At 61.2% G+C, this 16915-nt stretch overlaps 7 protein-coding genes across 7 annotated transcripts; 2 read left to right on the top strand and 5 right to left on the bottom strand.

Annotated features, from left to right (window-relative positions):
- Positions 1 to 288: 288 nt before the first annotated feature.
- Positions 289 to 1189, top strand: PLICBS_006203 (uncharacterized protein; the record flags this gene model as incomplete). The annotated part of the gene is made up of 2 exons (XM_018319976.2): positions 289 to 511; positions 567 to 1189. The coding sequence occupies 2 exons, from the start codon at positions 289 to 291 to the stop codon at positions 1187 to 1189; spliced, it is 846 nt and encodes a 281-aa protein (XP_018182450.2).
- A 102-nt stretch (positions 1190 to 1291) lies between these two features.
- Positions 1292 to 2545, bottom strand: PLICBS_006202 (uncharacterized protein; the record flags this gene model as incomplete). Its single annotated transcript, XM_018319975.2, has 2 exons — positions 1292 to 2209; positions 2264 to 2545. The coding sequence occupies 2 exons, from the start codon at positions 2543 to 2545 to the stop codon at positions 1292 to 1294; spliced, it is 1200 nt and encodes a 399-aa protein (XP_018182449.2).
- A 1269-nt stretch (positions 2546 to 3814) lies between these two features.
- Positions 3815 to 5929, top strand: PLICBS_006201 (heat shock protein 90; the record flags this gene model as incomplete). Its single annotated transcript, XM_018319974.2, has 1 exon — positions 3815 to 5929. The coding sequence occupies one exon, from the start codon at positions 3815 to 3817 to the stop codon at positions 5927 to 5929; it is 2115 nt and encodes a 704-aa protein (XP_018182448.2).
- Positions 5930 to 6186: 257 nt separating this feature from the next.
- PLICBS_006200 (uncharacterized protein) lies at positions 6187 to 6762 on the bottom strand (the record flags this gene model as incomplete). The annotated part of the gene is made up of 1 exon (XM_018319973.2): positions 6187 to 6762. One exon carries the CDS (start codon positions 6760 to 6762, stop codon positions 6187 to 6189), a length of 576 nt encoding a protein of 191 aa, XP_018182447.2.
- Positions 6763 to 7601: 839 nt separating this feature from the next.
- On the bottom strand, positions 7602 to 9440 carry PLICBS_006199 (uncharacterized protein; the record flags this gene model as incomplete). Its single annotated transcript, XM_065600886.1, has 5 exons — positions 7602 to 8141; positions 8230 to 8772; positions 8875 to 8972; positions 9045 to 9147; positions 9300 to 9440. The coding sequence occupies 5 exons, from the start codon at positions 9438 to 9440 to the stop codon at positions 7602 to 7604; spliced, it is 1425 nt and encodes a 474-aa protein (XP_065456958.1).
- Positions 9441 to 10904: 1464 nt separating this feature from the next.
- Positions 10905 to 12775, bottom strand: PLICBS_006198 (uncharacterized protein; the record flags this gene model as incomplete). Its single annotated transcript, XM_065600885.1, has 3 exons — positions 10905 to 10931; positions 10989 to 12479; positions 12614 to 12775. 3 exons carry the CDS (start codon positions 12773 to 12775, stop codon positions 10905 to 10907), a joined length of 1680 nt encoding a protein of 559 aa, XP_065456957.1.
- Positions 12776 to 14135: 1360 nt separating this feature from the next.
- PLICBS_006197 (uncharacterized protein) lies at positions 14136 to 16380 on the bottom strand (the record flags this gene model as incomplete). The annotated part of the gene is made up of 2 exons (XM_065600884.1): positions 14136 to 15342; positions 15413 to 16380. The coding sequence occupies 2 exons, from the start codon at positions 16378 to 16380 to the stop codon at positions 14136 to 14138; spliced, it is 2175 nt and encodes a 724-aa protein (XP_065456956.1).
- Between the last annotated feature and the right edge of the window lie 535 nt (positions 16381 to 16915).

The following is a 16915-nucleotide window of genomic DNA, read 5'->3' as shown; positions in this document are numbered from 1 at the left end:
TTGAAGCGGGCGTGCGTTCGAGAGTCGTTGAGGTGCCGAGCTGCGCTGGATTGAGGTCGCAAAATTTCCGGGCCGGCGTGGAAGCCAGCCGCTTGAGTGGTGTTGCAGGGTGGTGGTGGTCCATCCGTTATCGATAAGCCAACCCGCGTCTGCCCGCCATCATTAGTTTTCCAACGTCGAACAATACGACACCAGACTGTTCGCCTGCGAGCTACGGATTCCCCCCCGGCAATTGCGTCTTGTCTGCTGCATAATGAACTCGAGAGTGCGATGAACAACTGCCTGGCGATGCGCAATGCGTCGCGCGCTGCGCGCGGCCTGAAGATGGGCACGCGCAGACTGCCCCCAGCAGCAGCCGGAGCCTGTGTCCAAGCCCGGGCGCTGAGCCTCCAGAGCGTCGCGAGGGGCGTCCATGATGGGGTCATGGGCGCGCTGGAGATTGGAGCGTGGCTGACGGGCAGGAAACCGCTGCCTTATGCGTCTACCTCCCCTCGAACGCCGCCCTCAATAGGTGAGACCTTCTCGACAGCAGACTGGTCTCGGCTCAGAGAGCTAACATTACCCAGCAGCAGCAGTCCGGTCCGAAAGCCACCATCCTTCGTTCCACGTCTCGCCACCTTCACCCCCGACCGCCGACCCAGACGCAGAGACGTCGCTCCCCGAGAAGCTCCGCTCCGTGATGCGCCTCCTCACGAACCCCGTCGTCGTGTGCACATCTACGCACGGCTCCACGCCCCGCGCCATGACCATGTCCTCCTTTACATCCCTGACGCTGTCTCCGACGCCCCTCGTCACCTTCAACGTCGCGACGCCGAGCCGCACCCTCGACGCCGTCGCCGCGAGCGGCGAGTTCAACATACACGTTCTCGCGGGGGACGAGGCCGGCGCGGCGGTGGCGGACCACTTCACGCGCGGCAACGTCGACGGCGTGTTCGGCGGCCTGGAGGGTGCAGAGGTGGAGAGCGTGGCGGGGCGGCCACCGCTGCTCAAGGGCGAGGGGGTGCTGCGGGTACTGAGGTGTAGGGTGTTGAAGGACGGGCCGCACGGGGGGCTGATGAGGGTGCGCGACCACGTCATCGTGGTGGGAGAGGTTGTCGAGATGATACCCGGGAAGAAGTCGGACGAGTTTGGACTGGCGTACGCGGATAGAAAGTACAGGCTCGTCGGGGGTGTCATTGCAAAGGACTGAAGGGGGATCTGAGGGCATGAGAAAATGCGACTGCTTTCTATAGACTGTACTATACCACGCCTAGCGCTCACGGCAATGCGAGCCGCACACACGTTCCACTGTCTAGCAGCAGTCGTTTGCCTGCTGCACGAGCTCTACCCGCTTCGCAGCCGCCCAGTCCCTGACGTTCCGATATGCCGCCATGCCGTCGCAGAAACTCTGGCTGTTCGCCCGAATATCCCACTCGCCCAGCAAGACGGGCACGCACCAGCCCTTCTTGTTGCGTTCCCGGACGTAACAAGCAAAGAGCTGGAGCCAACCGCACCGATACACGGCGCCGAAAGTATACGCGCCATGGTCGATTCTGACCGGACCGCGACCGCCAGCGGCGTCCTGAAGGCTTCTGTATGCTCGCGCGCCGAGCGCCATGGTGTACAGCATCTGGCAGACGGATGCCTTTTCGCAGGCGTTGGGCGACTTGGCCTCGAGAAAGACGGTGGGGAGCACGGGATCCCAGCGGTCAAGAGAGGGGACGATTTGCTGGCGCAGTTTTGCCAGGACACGGGGTCGGAATGTGTTCTGCAGCACGCCGTGGTAAGTGCCCGGCTGCGCTGCGACCAGAGACCCGTCGGTGAGGTGGTCGAGATTCGAAAAGGGTACTCCTCCGCCTATGGTTTCGCACTGGTTGGATGAGCCCTCGAGCAGCGGCAAGAGCGCCTCAGGCGTCTCCATGCCATCGTTGACCAAGTCATCTGTCTTGACGAACTCATCATAGCCGGGGTCCGACCCAGCGAGGGACGCACGTCGGCGACATGAGACCTTGTGTAGTTCAGAGAGGTTGTCCGGTTGCGAAGGGGATTTGCTGCCTGTGGGGTCAACGAAGCCGTGTGGAAATACGCCCTTGGGGACAACGCCGTGGTCGACGAGGTGTTGCGCAAAGGCCGCGTCGTAGGGTCCGTCCTCGTCGACCTCTGAGACCGTGGTGGCAGGATCGTACAAGTCTTCTTCTTCGTCCTCTTCGACCTCGATGTAGCAGCAGTACTACGACCGTTAGACTCAAGCAAAATCTACGTGGGAGAAGAGAAGGGGGCGCACTCCTACTACGTCCCGCATATCGGGGCCGCCATGCATAGAAAACTTGCGTAGCTTGCGGCTGCACTCGTCCGGCAGCTCGGGACTCAACATGAAGTCGTCCAAGTAGTGAAAGTTGGGCTCGACGGACCCGAGCCTTCGAGTCTGTTCCTGAAGCGCGCCTTTGGTAAGCGGCGTGCTGGCGAGGCTGTTCCAAAACGACTCGGGCCTCGTCTCCGGGTGGGTGAGCTTCATCCTCTTGGCCGGAGGCCGTGAGGCGCTGCAGGAGCGCTTGCAGACTACCATGGTGTGGTCGGTGTGGATAACGATTGCGGGTGCAGAGGCATCACCGTGGGTATCGATGCAGTGGCGAGATGTGTCGGGAGTTCATGTGGGAGTGAGCGGAAGAACGAGGCCGTTTGCATGCACGAGGTGGTGAACTCGGGGGGTCATGGTAACTCGTCGCCAGGCGAGGTGAACGGCAGGCGGCATGGACAATGGTCAAAGGCCAGAGGCCAAAAGGCCAAAACAAAGCATACTACCTCCGTGCGCAGCCGCCGCCATTGTCGCTCGGCTAGGGGGCGAGTGATGCAGCGGTGCCACAGATGAGCTCAATTGATGCTGTGCTACACTCGTAGCCGCACGTGCCGTGCTCAGCAGCCACGGCCCTGGCCATTGATCCCGGCCGTGGTGTTTCTTGGTTCACGGTGAGGTTCTGTGACGGGCGGGTGCCGCTTCTCCAACGTTCCAGTGCCGCCGCGATAAGATAAGAGCCGGGCGCTTCTGGACCCCGCTGGCTGGCTGGGCCGTGCGAGCCATTGCCCTGCGTGGACTGACGGCCGCTGGCTCGACCCGACTGGAAGGGGCGGGCTGCCAGCCTGCAGTGGTGGCCCGCTGGGGAAAATCGACAGATGCACTGGCACGCCTCACAGTGAACGCACTAGCGCTAAAGGCAGCGCTCAGCCTCGTCGAGGGGTCCAAGAAAGCAGCTGTCCATTGAGCCACGTCGCGAGGTGCGCGAATCGAGAAAATCGCCAGGAGCATGCGTGGCAGTCGACAAGAGTCAATTTCAGCATTTATCGGTTCCTCTGCAGCTCTCCCGCTCCTCCGCGTCTCCCTGAACAAACAGCACGGTGCAACGGACGCCCTGCTGCGTGCGGCTCTAGAAGGCTCCATAAGGCTCCAGGGCCCTCTCGCAGCCAATCAGCGCGCGGCGTCTGGTTGCTGTGGAAGGCAGCGCCATAGAATCTCATGGAATCCCCCAAACTGCTGGAGCACCACACCCGACCTTTTTAGAACTACTTTTTCCCTTCCCCCTCGGCTTCCTTCTCCCTCCCCTTCCTCCTGCATCCTCCCTCCCACATTCCATTCCCCTCATTCGCGAGAAGCTGATAGAGGCTGTTCTCCCGTGCTCGTTCTTTTCCCATCGCAGCGTAATAGGTAAGCTGCTGCCACCGCACCGCGCGCCGCCAGGAGCCTTGCACGCTCTCTGCTGCCTGCCGCCTCGTGTAAGCTCTGAGAGCCGCCGCTAACGCTTCCCCCTCCAAAAAGATACCCTCTTCACAAACCGCCATCATGTCCGAGACTTTCGAGTTTCAGGCTGAGATCTCTCAGCTGCTCTCTCTCATCATCAACACCGTCTACTCCAACAAGGAAATCTTCCTGCGAGAGCTCGTCTCCAACGCCAGCGATGCCCTCGACAAGATCCGCTACAAGGCCCTCTCGGACCCCAGCCAGCTCGACTCTGGCAAGGACCTGCGCATCGACATCATCCCCAACAAGGAGGCCAAGACGCTGACCATCCGCGACACCGGTATTGGCATGACCAAGGCCGACCTGGTCAACAACCTGGGTACCATTGCCCGCTCCGGCACCAAGCAGTTCATGGAGGCCCTCACGGCTGGTGCCGATGTCTCCATGATCGGTCAGTTCGGTGTCGGTTTCTACTCTGCCTACCTGGTCGCCGACCGCGTCAGCGTCGTCTCCAAGCACAACGATGACGAGCAGTACATCTGGGAGTCGTCCGCCGGCGGCACCTTTTCCATCACCGCCGACACCGAGGGCGAGCAGCTCGGCCGCGGCACCGCCATCGTCCTCCACCTCAAGGACGAGCAGGCCGAGTACCTCAACGAGTCCAAGATCAAGGAGGTCATCAAGAAGCACTCCGAGTTCATCTCGTACCCCATCTACCTCCACGTTAAGAAGGAGACGGAGACTGAGGTGCCCGATGAGGACGCCGAGGTCGAGGAGGTGACCGAGGAGGGCGACGACAAGAAGCCCAAGATCGAGGAGGTCGACGACGAGGAGGAGGACAAGGAGAAGAAGCCCAAGACCAAGAAGGTCAAGGAGACCAAGATCGAGGAGGAGGAGCTCAACAAGCAGAAGCCCATCTGGACTCGCAACCCCCAGGATATCACCCAGGAGGAGTACGCCTCTTTCTACAAGTCCCTGTCCAACGACTGGGAGGACCACCTGGCCGTCAAGCACTTCTCCGTCGAGGGTCAGCTTGAGTTCCGCGCCATCCTCTTCGTCCCCAAGCGCGCCCCCTTCGACCTCTTCGAGACCAAGAAGACCAAGAACAACATCAAGCTCTACGTCCGCCGCGTCTTCATCACCGACGATGCCACCGACCTCATCCCCGAGTGGCTGAGCTTCATCAAGGGTGTCGTCGACTCCGAGGACCTGCCCCTCAACCTGTCTCGTGAGACGCTCCAGCAGAACAAGATCATGAAGGTCATCAAGAAGAACATTGTCAAGAAGTCGCTCGAGCTCTTCAACGAGATCGCCGAGGATAAGGAGCAGTTCGATAAGTTCTACAGCGCCTTCTCCAAGAACATCAAGCTGGGCATCCACGAGGACTCGCAGAACCGCCCCATCCTGGCCAAGCTGCTGCGCTTCAACTCGACCAAGTCTGGCGACGAGATGACTTCCCTCTCCGACTACGTCACCCGCATGCCCGAGCACCAGAAGAACATCTACTACATCACGGGCGAGTCTATCAAGGCCGTCGCCAAGTCCCCCTTCCTCGACGCCCTGCGCGAGAAGGGCTTCGAGGTGCTCTTCCTTGTCGACCCCATCGACGAGTACGCCATGACCCAGCTCAAGGAGTTCGAGGACAAGAAGCTCGTCGACATCACCAAGGACTTCGAGCTCGAGGAGACCGAGGAGGAGAAGAAGGCCCGCGAGGAGGAGGAGAAGGAGTACGAGAGCCTGGCTAAGAGCCTGAAGAACGTTCTCGGCGACAAGGTCGAGAAGGTTGTCGTCTCCCACAAGCTCGGCCTCTCCCCCTGCGCCATCCGCACTGGCCAGTTCGGCTGGTCCGCCAACATGGAGCGCATCATGAAGGCCCAGGCCCTCCGTGACACCTCCATGTCCTCTTACATGTCTTCCAAGAAGACGTTTGAGATCTCGCCCAAGTCTCCCATCATCCAGGAGCTCAAGAAGAAGGTCGAGACCGACGGCGAGAACGACCGCACCGTCAAGTCGATCGTTCAGCTGCTGTTCGAGACGTCGCTGCTTGTCTCTGGCTTCACCATCGACGAGCCCGCTGGCTTCGCCGAGCGCATCCACAAGCTCGTCCAGCTCGGCCTCAACATCGAGGAGGACGACTCGGCCCCCGCTGAGCCGGCCGCCACCGACGCTCCTGCCGCTGCCGCCGCCGGCGACAGCGCCATGGAGGAGGTCGACTAAGCTTATGAATACGACGGGATAGAGACAAAAGTTTCACACGGAGTTGCGGTTTAGAGCAAATGGGCTACTTGATTTGCATCGTTATGATAATGCCTTTGGGACGCTGTACTCTAGCTAGCTCTCTGCGAGGTAGATAATGAAGTTCACGTAAACAAAAGTGTACGAATATGCATCGCTACTCATGAATGATTGAAGTGACGTGAGGGTGACGGCGCCAGATCCATGCCCATACACAATAGATGACGTGAGGGTCGCGGTTACAGGTCCATGCCCATTTCAATCTCTCCCCTCTCGTCGATCTCGGCAATGTCCTTGAAGCCCAGGCTGGCGTAAAACTTGTAGGGCGAGTCCTCGGGCAAGGTGCCCTTCTTGCCGTCCGGGCTGGCGGACATGAGGCGGAGCAGCTTGGCTTGGGGATGGTTGGTCTTGACGTGCTCGATGGCGAGGAGGATGGCCTGGCGGCCGAAGCCCATCTTCTGGTATCGGGCGTCGATCATGAAGCGCCAGATGCAGTACCAGTCCTCGGGGTCCCAGATGGACATCATGAGGAAGCCGACGGGGGTCTCGTCGGCGTAGATGGCGCGGAACCAGGCGTCGAAGCTGTAGTGGGCCTCGACGAGGGACATGGCGTTTGTGGAGACGTTGGCGGACTGGGAGGGGAAGGGGGCGAGTTGGGTGATGGCGCGCCAGTCGTCCTTTGTGATTTCGCGGAGGGTGACGGTGGATGCTTTGGATGGGGGAGCGGTGGTGGTGCCGTTGGTGGTGGTTGTGGTGCCAGTGGTGGCAGTGGCTTCAGGAGCCGTAGTGGTGGTGGTGGTGGTGGGTTCAGCCATTGTGGCGGTTGATACTGGTGAAGCGGTGGTGGCGAGGGGTAAGAGATGAGTTTACACGCGGTGATGTAAACTTGCTTGATTGAGAGTGCCTGAGTGAGGTGGCTTTCTGATGATGACAATGATGAAGACGAGTGGTGTCTGAGGTGAGAGGCCGTTTGCTTTCGTGAGATGAAATCCGTCGCTTTTTGACTTTATCGTCTCCAGAGGCTCAATCACTCAATCAACCGTGCTGCCTCTCTCTCTCTCCTCTCGCTGTATGCAAGCCAGGTGTCGTTCGCCGAGTTGCGTGGAGTTTCGTGTGTGCGTGTGTGTGTGTGTCTGTTCTTTTACGTGCGTGACTCAACCGGCCTGATGAGCGACTATGAACAATTATGTGTCGAAACTTTGCGCGCGCGGGGGGGGGGGACCTTTTGTGCGGCCGAATATGCGCCCGTCTTACTGCGTGCCTTGGTGAGTATTTGTTGTATGTAACTTACCTAAATATGTGGTATACCTAGTTGGGTTGGGCTCGAAAACGGGCTGTCTCAGCTGCCAAGGCGCGAGTGAGCGCTTGTCGTGTAAGTCGCTGTAGAGATGCTCATCAGACTTCCCGTGTATGTGTGTCGTATTTGCGTGTTGGCGCTATGGTCGTGTGAGGAAGTTGATGCGTGATTCTACACGCTCGCCTACTGAACTCACTCATTGTAACAAACCACCACCGGGATCATCATCGCCATTGTCATTGTAGTTAGATTCCGCACGCGCTCTGTCTATATACCTACACAAGCGCACGCAAGAGCCTGTCTTACACGTTCCATAACCATGAGAAGGCAAAAAAGAAACAAACCCCCGTGGCACTCTCAGTAGACGTAAAAGACAGACACGTCCTCGCTCTCCCTGAGCTTCCTGTTGCGCCGCAGCATAATCCCCTTTGCCAGCCACGCCAGCGCCGCCGTCGCGATGCTAAACGCCGCGCTGCTCGCCATGGCGAGCACGTACCGCGGGGCGCCCGACTTGGGCCACAGGTAGGGCGTCCACACGAAGCTGCAGTTCATGAGCGTGGTGACGAGCCCAATGGCCGCCGCCTTCTTCTCCTTGGTCTGCGCGCACACGCTGCCGCACCACCCGAGGATCAGGCTGTTGACGCCGTACGTCCCGATGGTGAAGATGACCATGGCGGCGTACCGCCCGGCCACGTCCCCCGGCGCGGCGGCCGCGGCGGCGACGAAGCCCACCACCGCGACGGCCTTGGAGGCGGTGATGTGCCATGTGCGCTCGTTGAATCGGCCCGAGGACCACGAGACGAGGATGGTGACGGCGCCGGCGATGAGGTAGGGCGGGCAGGTGAGCACGAGGGTGACGGTGGTGTTGAAGTTGAGGGTCTCGACGACGGAGGGGAACTACAATGGCAAGAAAAGGGGCGTTAGTGATTGTGGACTGTGGGTAGAGGACAGGGACAGTGAGGAAGAAAAAGGGGTCACAGCGTACAAAGTTCTTGAAGCCGTTGGCCGCGAGGTGCATATGCGCCATAAACGCAAATACCCACACCACCGGATCCTTAACCGCCTGCTTCAGCCCCTTGACCGCCCCCGTCTCGCCCTCATTCCCCGCCGTGTCGAGCTCCATGCGACTGTACGCCAGGTCGCGCTCCTCCTGCGTCAGCCACCACGTCGTGCGCGGGAAATCCGGCAACAAGAAAAACCCCACGACGGCGACGACAAACGTCACGGCGCCCTGGAGGATGAAGAGCCAGCGCCAGCCCGCGACGCCGGCGACGTCGTCGAGCCCGTGGTAGATGCCCGCGGCGATGAGGCCCGCGAACGCCGTGGCGAGGATGTTGCCCGTGTAGAGCACGGCGATGCGCGTGGCCACCTCCTTGCGCGTGTAGAAGACGGAGAGCAGGTACACGGCGCCCGGGTAGTAGGGCGCCTCGGTGACGCCGAGGAAGAAGCGCGTGAGGAGGAGGCCGACGAAGTTGCGCGACACGGCGGTGAGGCCGCTGACGATGGCCCAGAGCATCATCATGATTCCCTGTAGTGGGCCCGTTTCGTCAGCTTGAGAAGCCCCTGATGAAAGGGGGAACAGCCCGACGAGGATGAAAACGAAGGGGTGAGTGGTGCGGTGCGGACTTACCATGTACCGGCTGGGACGCGTCCGTGTGAGAAACATGTTGGAGGGCACCTGGCCGAGGATATATCCGACAAACAAGATGGACACGCATGTCTGGTACTCTGCAGGTCGATACATCCGTTAGACGAGCCTTCGCTCAGCGTAGCTTCGATTCGTCGTGAGGGGCCACTCACGCGTGCCGCTGAGGTTGAGGTCCTCTTCCAAGTCGTTAAGCCGTGCGAGGGCAATGGCGTTGCGGTCGAGGTAGTTGAGCCAGTACATGCTCCAGAGCATGGGCTATACTCACTACATCAGCATCACATAGTTTACATAGAAGCCATGCCTACACACACCCACGCGTATACCCTTACGCAGCTGCATGCGGGACGGAGCGCGGCTCAGAAAGGCAGGGGGAGAGAGAGAAAGAGAGGAGAGGGCAGCCTTCATACCATGATCCACCTGTCCAGCTTGCGCACGAGCGCAATCTCCTTGGGGTCCGTCTTCTCGCGGGCACCCGAGTAATCGGCCTTGGCCACGGCGACCTTGGTGCCGTCCTCGGCCTCCAGGACCTGGGCGTCTCGCTTGTCCATGTCGGAGGGTTGCATGGCGTGGACAGACTGCCTGCACGGGGCGTGAACGGTAACACGCAACACCAGCTACAGTATAAGAGAAGACGTGCAGAAACAATGAAGGACCCTCGACGGACCGAGTGAACAGGAACAAGGAAGCGCGAGTCTCTTGCTTAACCTCGCAGTGTCGCCATCGCAGCCGCGAGTCCTAGGTGCTTTATACTCGTTCGTGTGATCGCTGCAGTGATACCTCTCTCCCCTCAACAACTCTCTCCCGCTCCTCGCAGTATGTACACACCAACCCCCCGGCGGCACACACGCACAAAACGCCACAAACGCACAGAGTAGACTGCTTCTGGAGGGCCAAGTCCGACATCTCCCGCCCTGACCAGGTTCCCAGATGTGGCTGAAGTCCGATGGAGCGTCTCTCGAGCGCCTCGCGACACGGCAGTTGCTTCACCGCTGCGAGTATCAAGCACGCAGCTCCTTCAGAACAGCCATTGGCATGGCGCACCCAGGCGAGCCCGTTGGCTGCGGTGGGTGACGCGTCGCGAAGTGAGCAGTTCGTCCACCGTCCAACGTTGACGAGTATGGCGCCTGCAGTGCTGTATTGCCTGCAACGAGCCAGTAGTCCAATCGACCCGCGCGGTACTTCGTCCGTGGTGATTCATGGACGACGCACGACGACACCTTATCTTGCCATATCTGCTCGGAGGCGATGCTGATTCCATGCGCACCTCATTCACGACAGCGATGATGTGCAGCGTCTCAACGCCTCGGTCAGCTGCATGTATGCACGCAGCCAGGTATATCCTCACCCTGACTCGCGCATCTGCGGCCTTCTCACCGCAGCATCCCGGCTCGCCGCCGCCTGCAAGTGCCGCAGTGTCGTCGGGCCAAGCATGATGCGCGCCGCTAGCGGGGTGCCACACGAAGCTTAATGAGAAGCTTGGCGGGATCGACCCCAGACTCCTCCGCATTATTGACGTTCCATCGCGCGCGTTCCAGAACAGGTTGGCTGGACCAACACCACAGCGGCCGTCAGCACCTTTGTGTCCTTGATGGGGCCATATGCTCCGGGATTGGCCGTGCCCCATGCCGCGTCCGCATCAGACGCCGGGATCTGCCCCCATGCTCTCCCCTCATTGACGCTCATCTGGCTGCCTGCGAAGGATCGCATCCCGGGTCGAGGCTGGCGACGATTGGCGTACAGACACGGGGCAATGACTTGGCGCAACCGAGAACCGCCGTGAGACTGTCCGGACCACGGGCTCGCCGCCCGGGTTGGGACCCCAAACCTGCGGGGCACAGACTTGCGCCGTCCGCCAAGAGAGGCTGTGTCGTCGATGCGGAGTAAACGGTCGCCAAGCTTCGAAACAAATTAGCTCACGCGGGGAGAGTCGCTGTTGGTGATGGTGACCGTGCATAGCTCCTATGGGTATCTCAAAGCTGCCTCTCCGTCCCTGCTTCTATTTACCACGACGCTTAAACCAAGACATACAGCGCACATATCTGCAAGTGCGTTAGCAAGAGTTCTTAAGGCAAGGACAGGGCAGAAGGGTATCTCACCAGGCTCAGCCCCATGATCATGCTGCACCAAAAGCACACATTGTTGAGCGTCTCCCTCCCCCGCACCCACTTGGTCCGCTGCAGCATGACAATGGGCAGCTGCAGCATCTGGCAGACGAATCCGTAGCCGCGGATCTTCTTGGTGATGCACGCCATGACGATCTCGTGGCCCACGGCCGAGATGAGAAACGTGATGACCATGGCGCCCGCCTTGCCCGTGTGCGGCCGGCTCGCGCTGTACACGTGCCGCCGCAGGAACGAGTAGACGGGCACGTTCCACTCGCGCGAGAACTCCATCCAGTCGGTCGAGTTCCACCAGTCGGCGTAAAAGTGGCGGTCCGCAAAGTGCGTGATCTCAGCAAAGGCGCCCAGCACGTACTCGAAGATGACGAGGAAGACGAGCAGAAAGGTCAGCATGAAGGGGAAGAGAAGCCACGATATGCTTTCGGCGAGGATGAGCATTGACTCGGACACTGAGCCCGAGGTCACCGCCACCTCCTCGAGGCGGCGTGAGGCGTCGGCCAGGACGGGAACGATGAACTCCTCAGATGTGATGGTGAGCAGGAAGATGCAGCCGAACGTGGCGACAATCTTGGCGTTGAGCGAGGTCCAATTGATGGACTTTGTGCGTGGGTATTCGAGCTCGTAGCAGAGGGTTGGGCAGAGGAGGTAGTCGAAGTAGTTGGACCAGGTCAGGTTGCGCGGGTACGTGACGTTGCCCATGGGGCTGGTGAGCTCCCGCGCCAGGTCCTCGCGCAACGTCTCGAGCTCGTCGGCGCTCTGTGTGTCGTCTTCCTCTGGCGGAGTCTGCTCGCCGAGCGTCGGTTTTCCGGCGGCCGTCGGATTCATGGATGTAGGGATGCCGGAGATGCTGCCCTTACGCAGCACCGCAGCCGGGTATTGGTAGGCAGGCCCGCGGTCCGCCTCCGAAGACGGGTTGTCGAGGGCGCGCAGGCGCTTCTCCGTCTCCGACAGGTGGCCGTTGTAGAAGGCATACGAGTGCATCTTCATGAGAAGCACCATGGTGTGCAGCAGCAGGAAGACCTGGGCTGTCCACGTCCACTCGAGCCAAAAGGGAATGACGATCCACAGGGCGAGCCAGGCCACCTGGTACACGCTCTGGACGGCCATGCCGCCGTTCTTCCACGTCCACGCGCTATCGGGGGCCCTCGCGCGCGTCCACCGGTGCAGCGGCAGACTGACGGCGGTGCCAGCCACCATGAGGAAGTCAGCAATGGCCAGGTGCCACAGCTTGACGGTGAAGAGGCTCCATATCTGGATCCGCAGCGGGTACCCCGTGTCCTTGAAGTTGCGCAGCATCGTCGTGATGCCCATGATGGCGAGCCCGATCCAGAACAGGTTGAAGAAGCCGTGGAAGTCGCGGTAGTCGCTCTCGGGGTCGAAGTGGGAGACGCGCGAGGCGAACTCTATGGTCGGGAAGATGCGCCGCCGCTGCTCGGCGCGGACTTGCTTGCGCGCCGACGACAGCGACTTGGTCGAGGGGGGCGCGTTTTCGGGGACCGGAGTCGAGCGGCCGCTGCTCGCCGTTAGTATACCAAGCACGTTTGACATGTATCGTCTTCCGCTGCTGCGTGTTCGCAGCAACGGAGCCAGGGGATCGTCACTCGCCTCGTCATGCCACTGTCCGGCTCCGTGACCGTCAGGTGGCTCTCGTCCACCGAGCTTCGCGACAAGTTGGACAGCTGCGAGTGCACCGGCTTGCGGGCCCGCGGCCGCAGCACATGGTCGTTGTCCCGGCCATTGGCCAAGACGTCCGCAAAGCCCATCACCGGGTCTGTCGGGCGAGTATTCTATCGGGAAACCCGGACACGGGGGTCGGCGGAGCTCGTTCGTTCGCGTCGAGGTGAGAGGAGCTGCTGCTGCAGGAGGGGGAGGTAGGGAGTAGATTGAGTGAGTCGCCCTGAGCGATTCTGGCGGATTGAGGAGGAGGGCAGAGTCCCAGCTGCGCGAGAGAAGGAACCGCGGGTGCCCCGTGCCAGTCTTTAATTGCCGGCGGGCTCGTCACGATGATCGTCCGACTCGCGGTGGGCTGAGGTGGGTTCAAGGAGTAAACGGAATGATGGGAGGAAGCTTCCGTGAGCGGACGCCACTTGCAACGGCACCCAGGCGAAGCAAAGGTAGCTGTCAGACAGAACCCACTTCCGCTACAGCCTGCCCGTCCACTACGTCACGCCAAGCGCTCCCGTCAGCCTGCCGGCCGCCGCCAAACGTCCCAACGTAGGTCCCTACAGCGCCCCCCCGTGATGGCACTGCAGGTGGCCGATCCCCCAAAACGCTCCCGATGCGCCCTGAAGGCCGGGGCACGGAGGTTTTCAGCGAGGATCCCGCCCGGAAATGCCCTGAGAGGCAATCCCCGACGGGGAAATGGCAGGCGCCTGACCCGACGTTCGTTCCCTGCCGGCCTCCATCATCAGCCATCCATTTGCCATTGTCCAACAGCCGCCCACGCCGCCCTCCACCATCCACACTGGAGTATTGGAGTGAGGAGTGAGACACGACAAATCGAGGTCCGCCCGACGGGCGCCGGCTCAGCGTCTCACTCCGTCCTGTCCGCCTTGGCGCGCGCGCGCGCAACACAACGGACACCGTCCCGGAGCGAACACGAAGACGGAAACGAGGTCCATGATCCAACACATTCGGAGCCCACGTGCAACCCCAACGACACATCGGCGCGGATCGAGATCTGCAGCAGCTCCCGACAACTGCCAGCCTGCTTTCTCGGTAGCGTCCGGCGGCCAGCTGTTCACGCGCCCAACTGTGAGGTCACTGCCCTGGTTCGGAGCGTCACGCCCGGCGGATAGCTGTGAACGAGCCGACAATACTTGATTTCCATGTCATGCATTGCTACGAATGCTACTCTACATGCCACCGAACCGGTACCTCGGTTCAACTTCAAAGCAACACACCAGGCCCCCGAATGCCGTGTCCGTCAAGCCTCCCAGCCTGGCCGTTGTAGATGTAAAGCAAAGACTCCGCCATGCCAAATGCGAAAACCCCAGATGAGAGAGAAAACGCCCCTCAGTCGCCGCTCATGCACCCGTCGTCTAGTAGTATACACAGCAGGCTTTACCCGCTTCATGTTTCTCGCGCGTTTCGATCTCATGCCCCCGAAGTCCTACCGCCAGCTCATGTCTCTCGGGCCGCCTCTGCCGTCTCCTGGCACGGCTCGCCTTTGGTCCCGAGGTGATGGCGCCCGTCATACCGGGAGTGCGGCGTGAACCCCCAGGGCGTATGAGCCCACCACTCGCCTTGGAGATGGTCCAGATGCACTTTCCACCACTGCATGTTGCCGTTGCCCAGGAGCAGCAAGAAGCTGTCGCCCTCGTCGCGCACCCGCTGCGCGAGCCGGCCCAGGCCTTTCCCAGCGAGATATCGCCGCTCTTCACGCCGCAAGTTCTCGCTGTGATCGGCCTGCCAGCCCGGGTCCATCACCGGGTCCACCTCACGCACGACGTGGAGCGTCTGCCGCAGCGCTCGCACCGGCCGCGGGAACAGCAGCTGCAGGTACCCGCCGCTCGTCGCGCGCGTCCGCCGGTCCCGGGGAGAGATGACGCCCTTTGCCGGCTTGCGCTTAGCAAAGTCCTTGGCCTTGTAGTAGTGCACCTCGTCGATAAAGTTGGTCAGAAGCCACATGTTGATCATTCGCTCCATGGTCGCATCCAGGTCCGACCCGCCCTGCCGAAGGTCTGTTGCATACACCACCCGAAACGTCGTCAGCTTAAACTCGAGCTCCAGAAGGTGCAGCTGCAGTCGCATCACAGGCTCGTCACCGAGGTAGAGGCTGTCACCCAGCCGTGGCGTCCATCCGCTGCCGATACGGGGGCTGCGGCCCGAGGCGTTGGACGCGCCCGACTCGTGCGACCGCGTCGAGGGCGAAGGGCTGAGCTCGCGCATCATGCTCTCCGTTCGGTGCACGTTGCGCGCGTAGTTGACGCACAGGAAGAAGTCGTGATACTCTCTCTCGGCGCGCGGCGTGGGCTTCTGACGGATCGCCTCGCGTCCTCGCTGTGCCGCGACATGAAAGTCGATGCACTTGACAAGCAGTTGCTCGTAAAAGGTCTCGAGGTATGTCGCCACGGTCTGCCAGTGCACGTAGTACCACATGGCCGAGACGTTTTGGATGCCGTGCTTCAAGAAGATGTGCGCCAGGTTCGTCGCCGGGCCCGTCCGGTTGTACGCCGAGAGGCACGCATTAAGCACCACGTTTTCGATGCGATACCGCGACAGCAGCTCGGCCACCTCCTCCGCTTTGGCGAGGTTCGTCTCAGGCATGGTGTATATGCCGCCGTCGTGCTGCTGGGCGAAGAGCAGCCAGGGCACCAGCGTGCCGTTCCTGTCCGACCGGTCAGCTTGTCAGCAATGGTGACTCTGTTGTGAGCTCCAGGCTGAGGGGAGACACTTACTCGTCGCGCATAATGCGTCCGTGCAGGTCAAAATGCACCAGATTAAACTCGACTCGCTGCGAGGCCCGGAGCTGCAGGTGGCGCTCCAGCTCCTCGCGGCTACCCGGCCGCACTACCTCGAGCAGCATACGGCTGCGCAGCTTCTTCTGAAAGCGCATCAGCGGCCACTGCGCTAGGTCAGGCTCCGGGTCGCGGCCGGCGTCGGTACGGGCGAAGTCGCGTGCCACCACGAGCAGTACCTTGAACTGGGCGCTCTGATCCGCTTGAACAGCGGCGAGAGGAGCCATAAGCGGCGGCGGGGCTCGCAGGCCGCGCCTCGCGGGGAAGTCGATGATGCGGGAGACGCGCAGACGCAGCTTGGGCAGGTGAGCGGCCTGCACGGCCTCGAGCAGCTCCCAGGCCAGGCAGTGGATGCCGCCGAGCGTCTTGCTGGTGGGGTCGACGTCGTGGTGTTCGACGACGAAGATTTGGGCCTCGGTAGCGCCGAAGCCAAAGATGCCCGCTCCGAGCTCGATCTGGGCGAGGAGGTTCTCGCTGTACTCGCGGATCAGCTGCTCCGCACGCGACGCCTCTTCGTCCAGGGCCTTGTTTCTGCCGCTGCCGTTGTCGTTGTCGTTGCCATTTCTATTGCCGCTGGCTCTGCCACCGTTGTCGTTGCCGTTTCTGTTGCCGCCACCTCTGCTGGCATCGCTGCTGGTGTGCCCTTCGGTCAGGTCATTGCTGTTCCACGGGATGGCGCGGTCCGAGCTCTTAAGGTACGTCTCTAGGACGGTCCGGTACTGTACCTCCTGGAACGGGTCGGTGATGACCGCCTCGACGGGGTCGTGGTCGTTGACGCGGATCGAAACTCTCCACCTGCGGCGGAGGTTGGCGGGGTCTGATGCCGTCGCCGTCGCTGCCGGCGAGTCGTCGTCGTCGGCGTTCGGCCGCCCCGGGTAGGAGCGTATGTAGACTACGTCCATCTCCATCGCTTGGTCCCGTGTGTGTGCCAAGGCGGGATGGGATCGCGGCGCAGGGGGTGGTGCATGTCGCGCTCAGAGGTCAATGCGCGAGCAGCAGCAGCCGTTCTGTTATGAACGAGGCACGGTTCAGCTTTGGCATCGCGGGAACAGAGAGGAGGGGGACATAGCTAATTTCCGTTTGCTCAGGCTGCTCGGCCGGAACAAGGGCTCGCACAGGGTAGAAGGGGGGGTTGTCCTTGACAACGCAACAACGAACGAACGTACCCGTGCTTTGTGTGTTCAGTCACAGTGCCTCCAGGCCTCAGCGAACTGCTCTCTGCAAGGGTCTCGCATTCAAAGCCGTCTTTCCCATTGACCGCCCGACGACAACAACGCGAGTCAATGGAGCGTACGCCGTGCGGTGCAATGCAATGGAGAAAGAAAAGTTGGAAGAAGCCACGTTCGAAGTCAAAGTGCAGCAGCAGCTTGGAGGAGGGGAGCTTGCGGTCTCAGGACGGGAGTTGGAGCTGGGGTGTGGGCGTCAGGGGATCGCGGGCAACGC

This window comes from Purpureocillium lilacinum (genome assembly GCF_023168085.1).
Source record: "Purpureocillium lilacinum CBS 284.36 DNA, scaffold_4, whole genome shotgun sequence".
NCBI classification, from domain to species: Eukaryota; Fungi; Ascomycota; class Sordariomycetes; order Hypocreales; family Ophiocordycipitaceae; genus Purpureocillium; species Purpureocillium lilacinum.
This window is presented reverse-complemented; position numbering and strand designations above follow the sequence as displayed.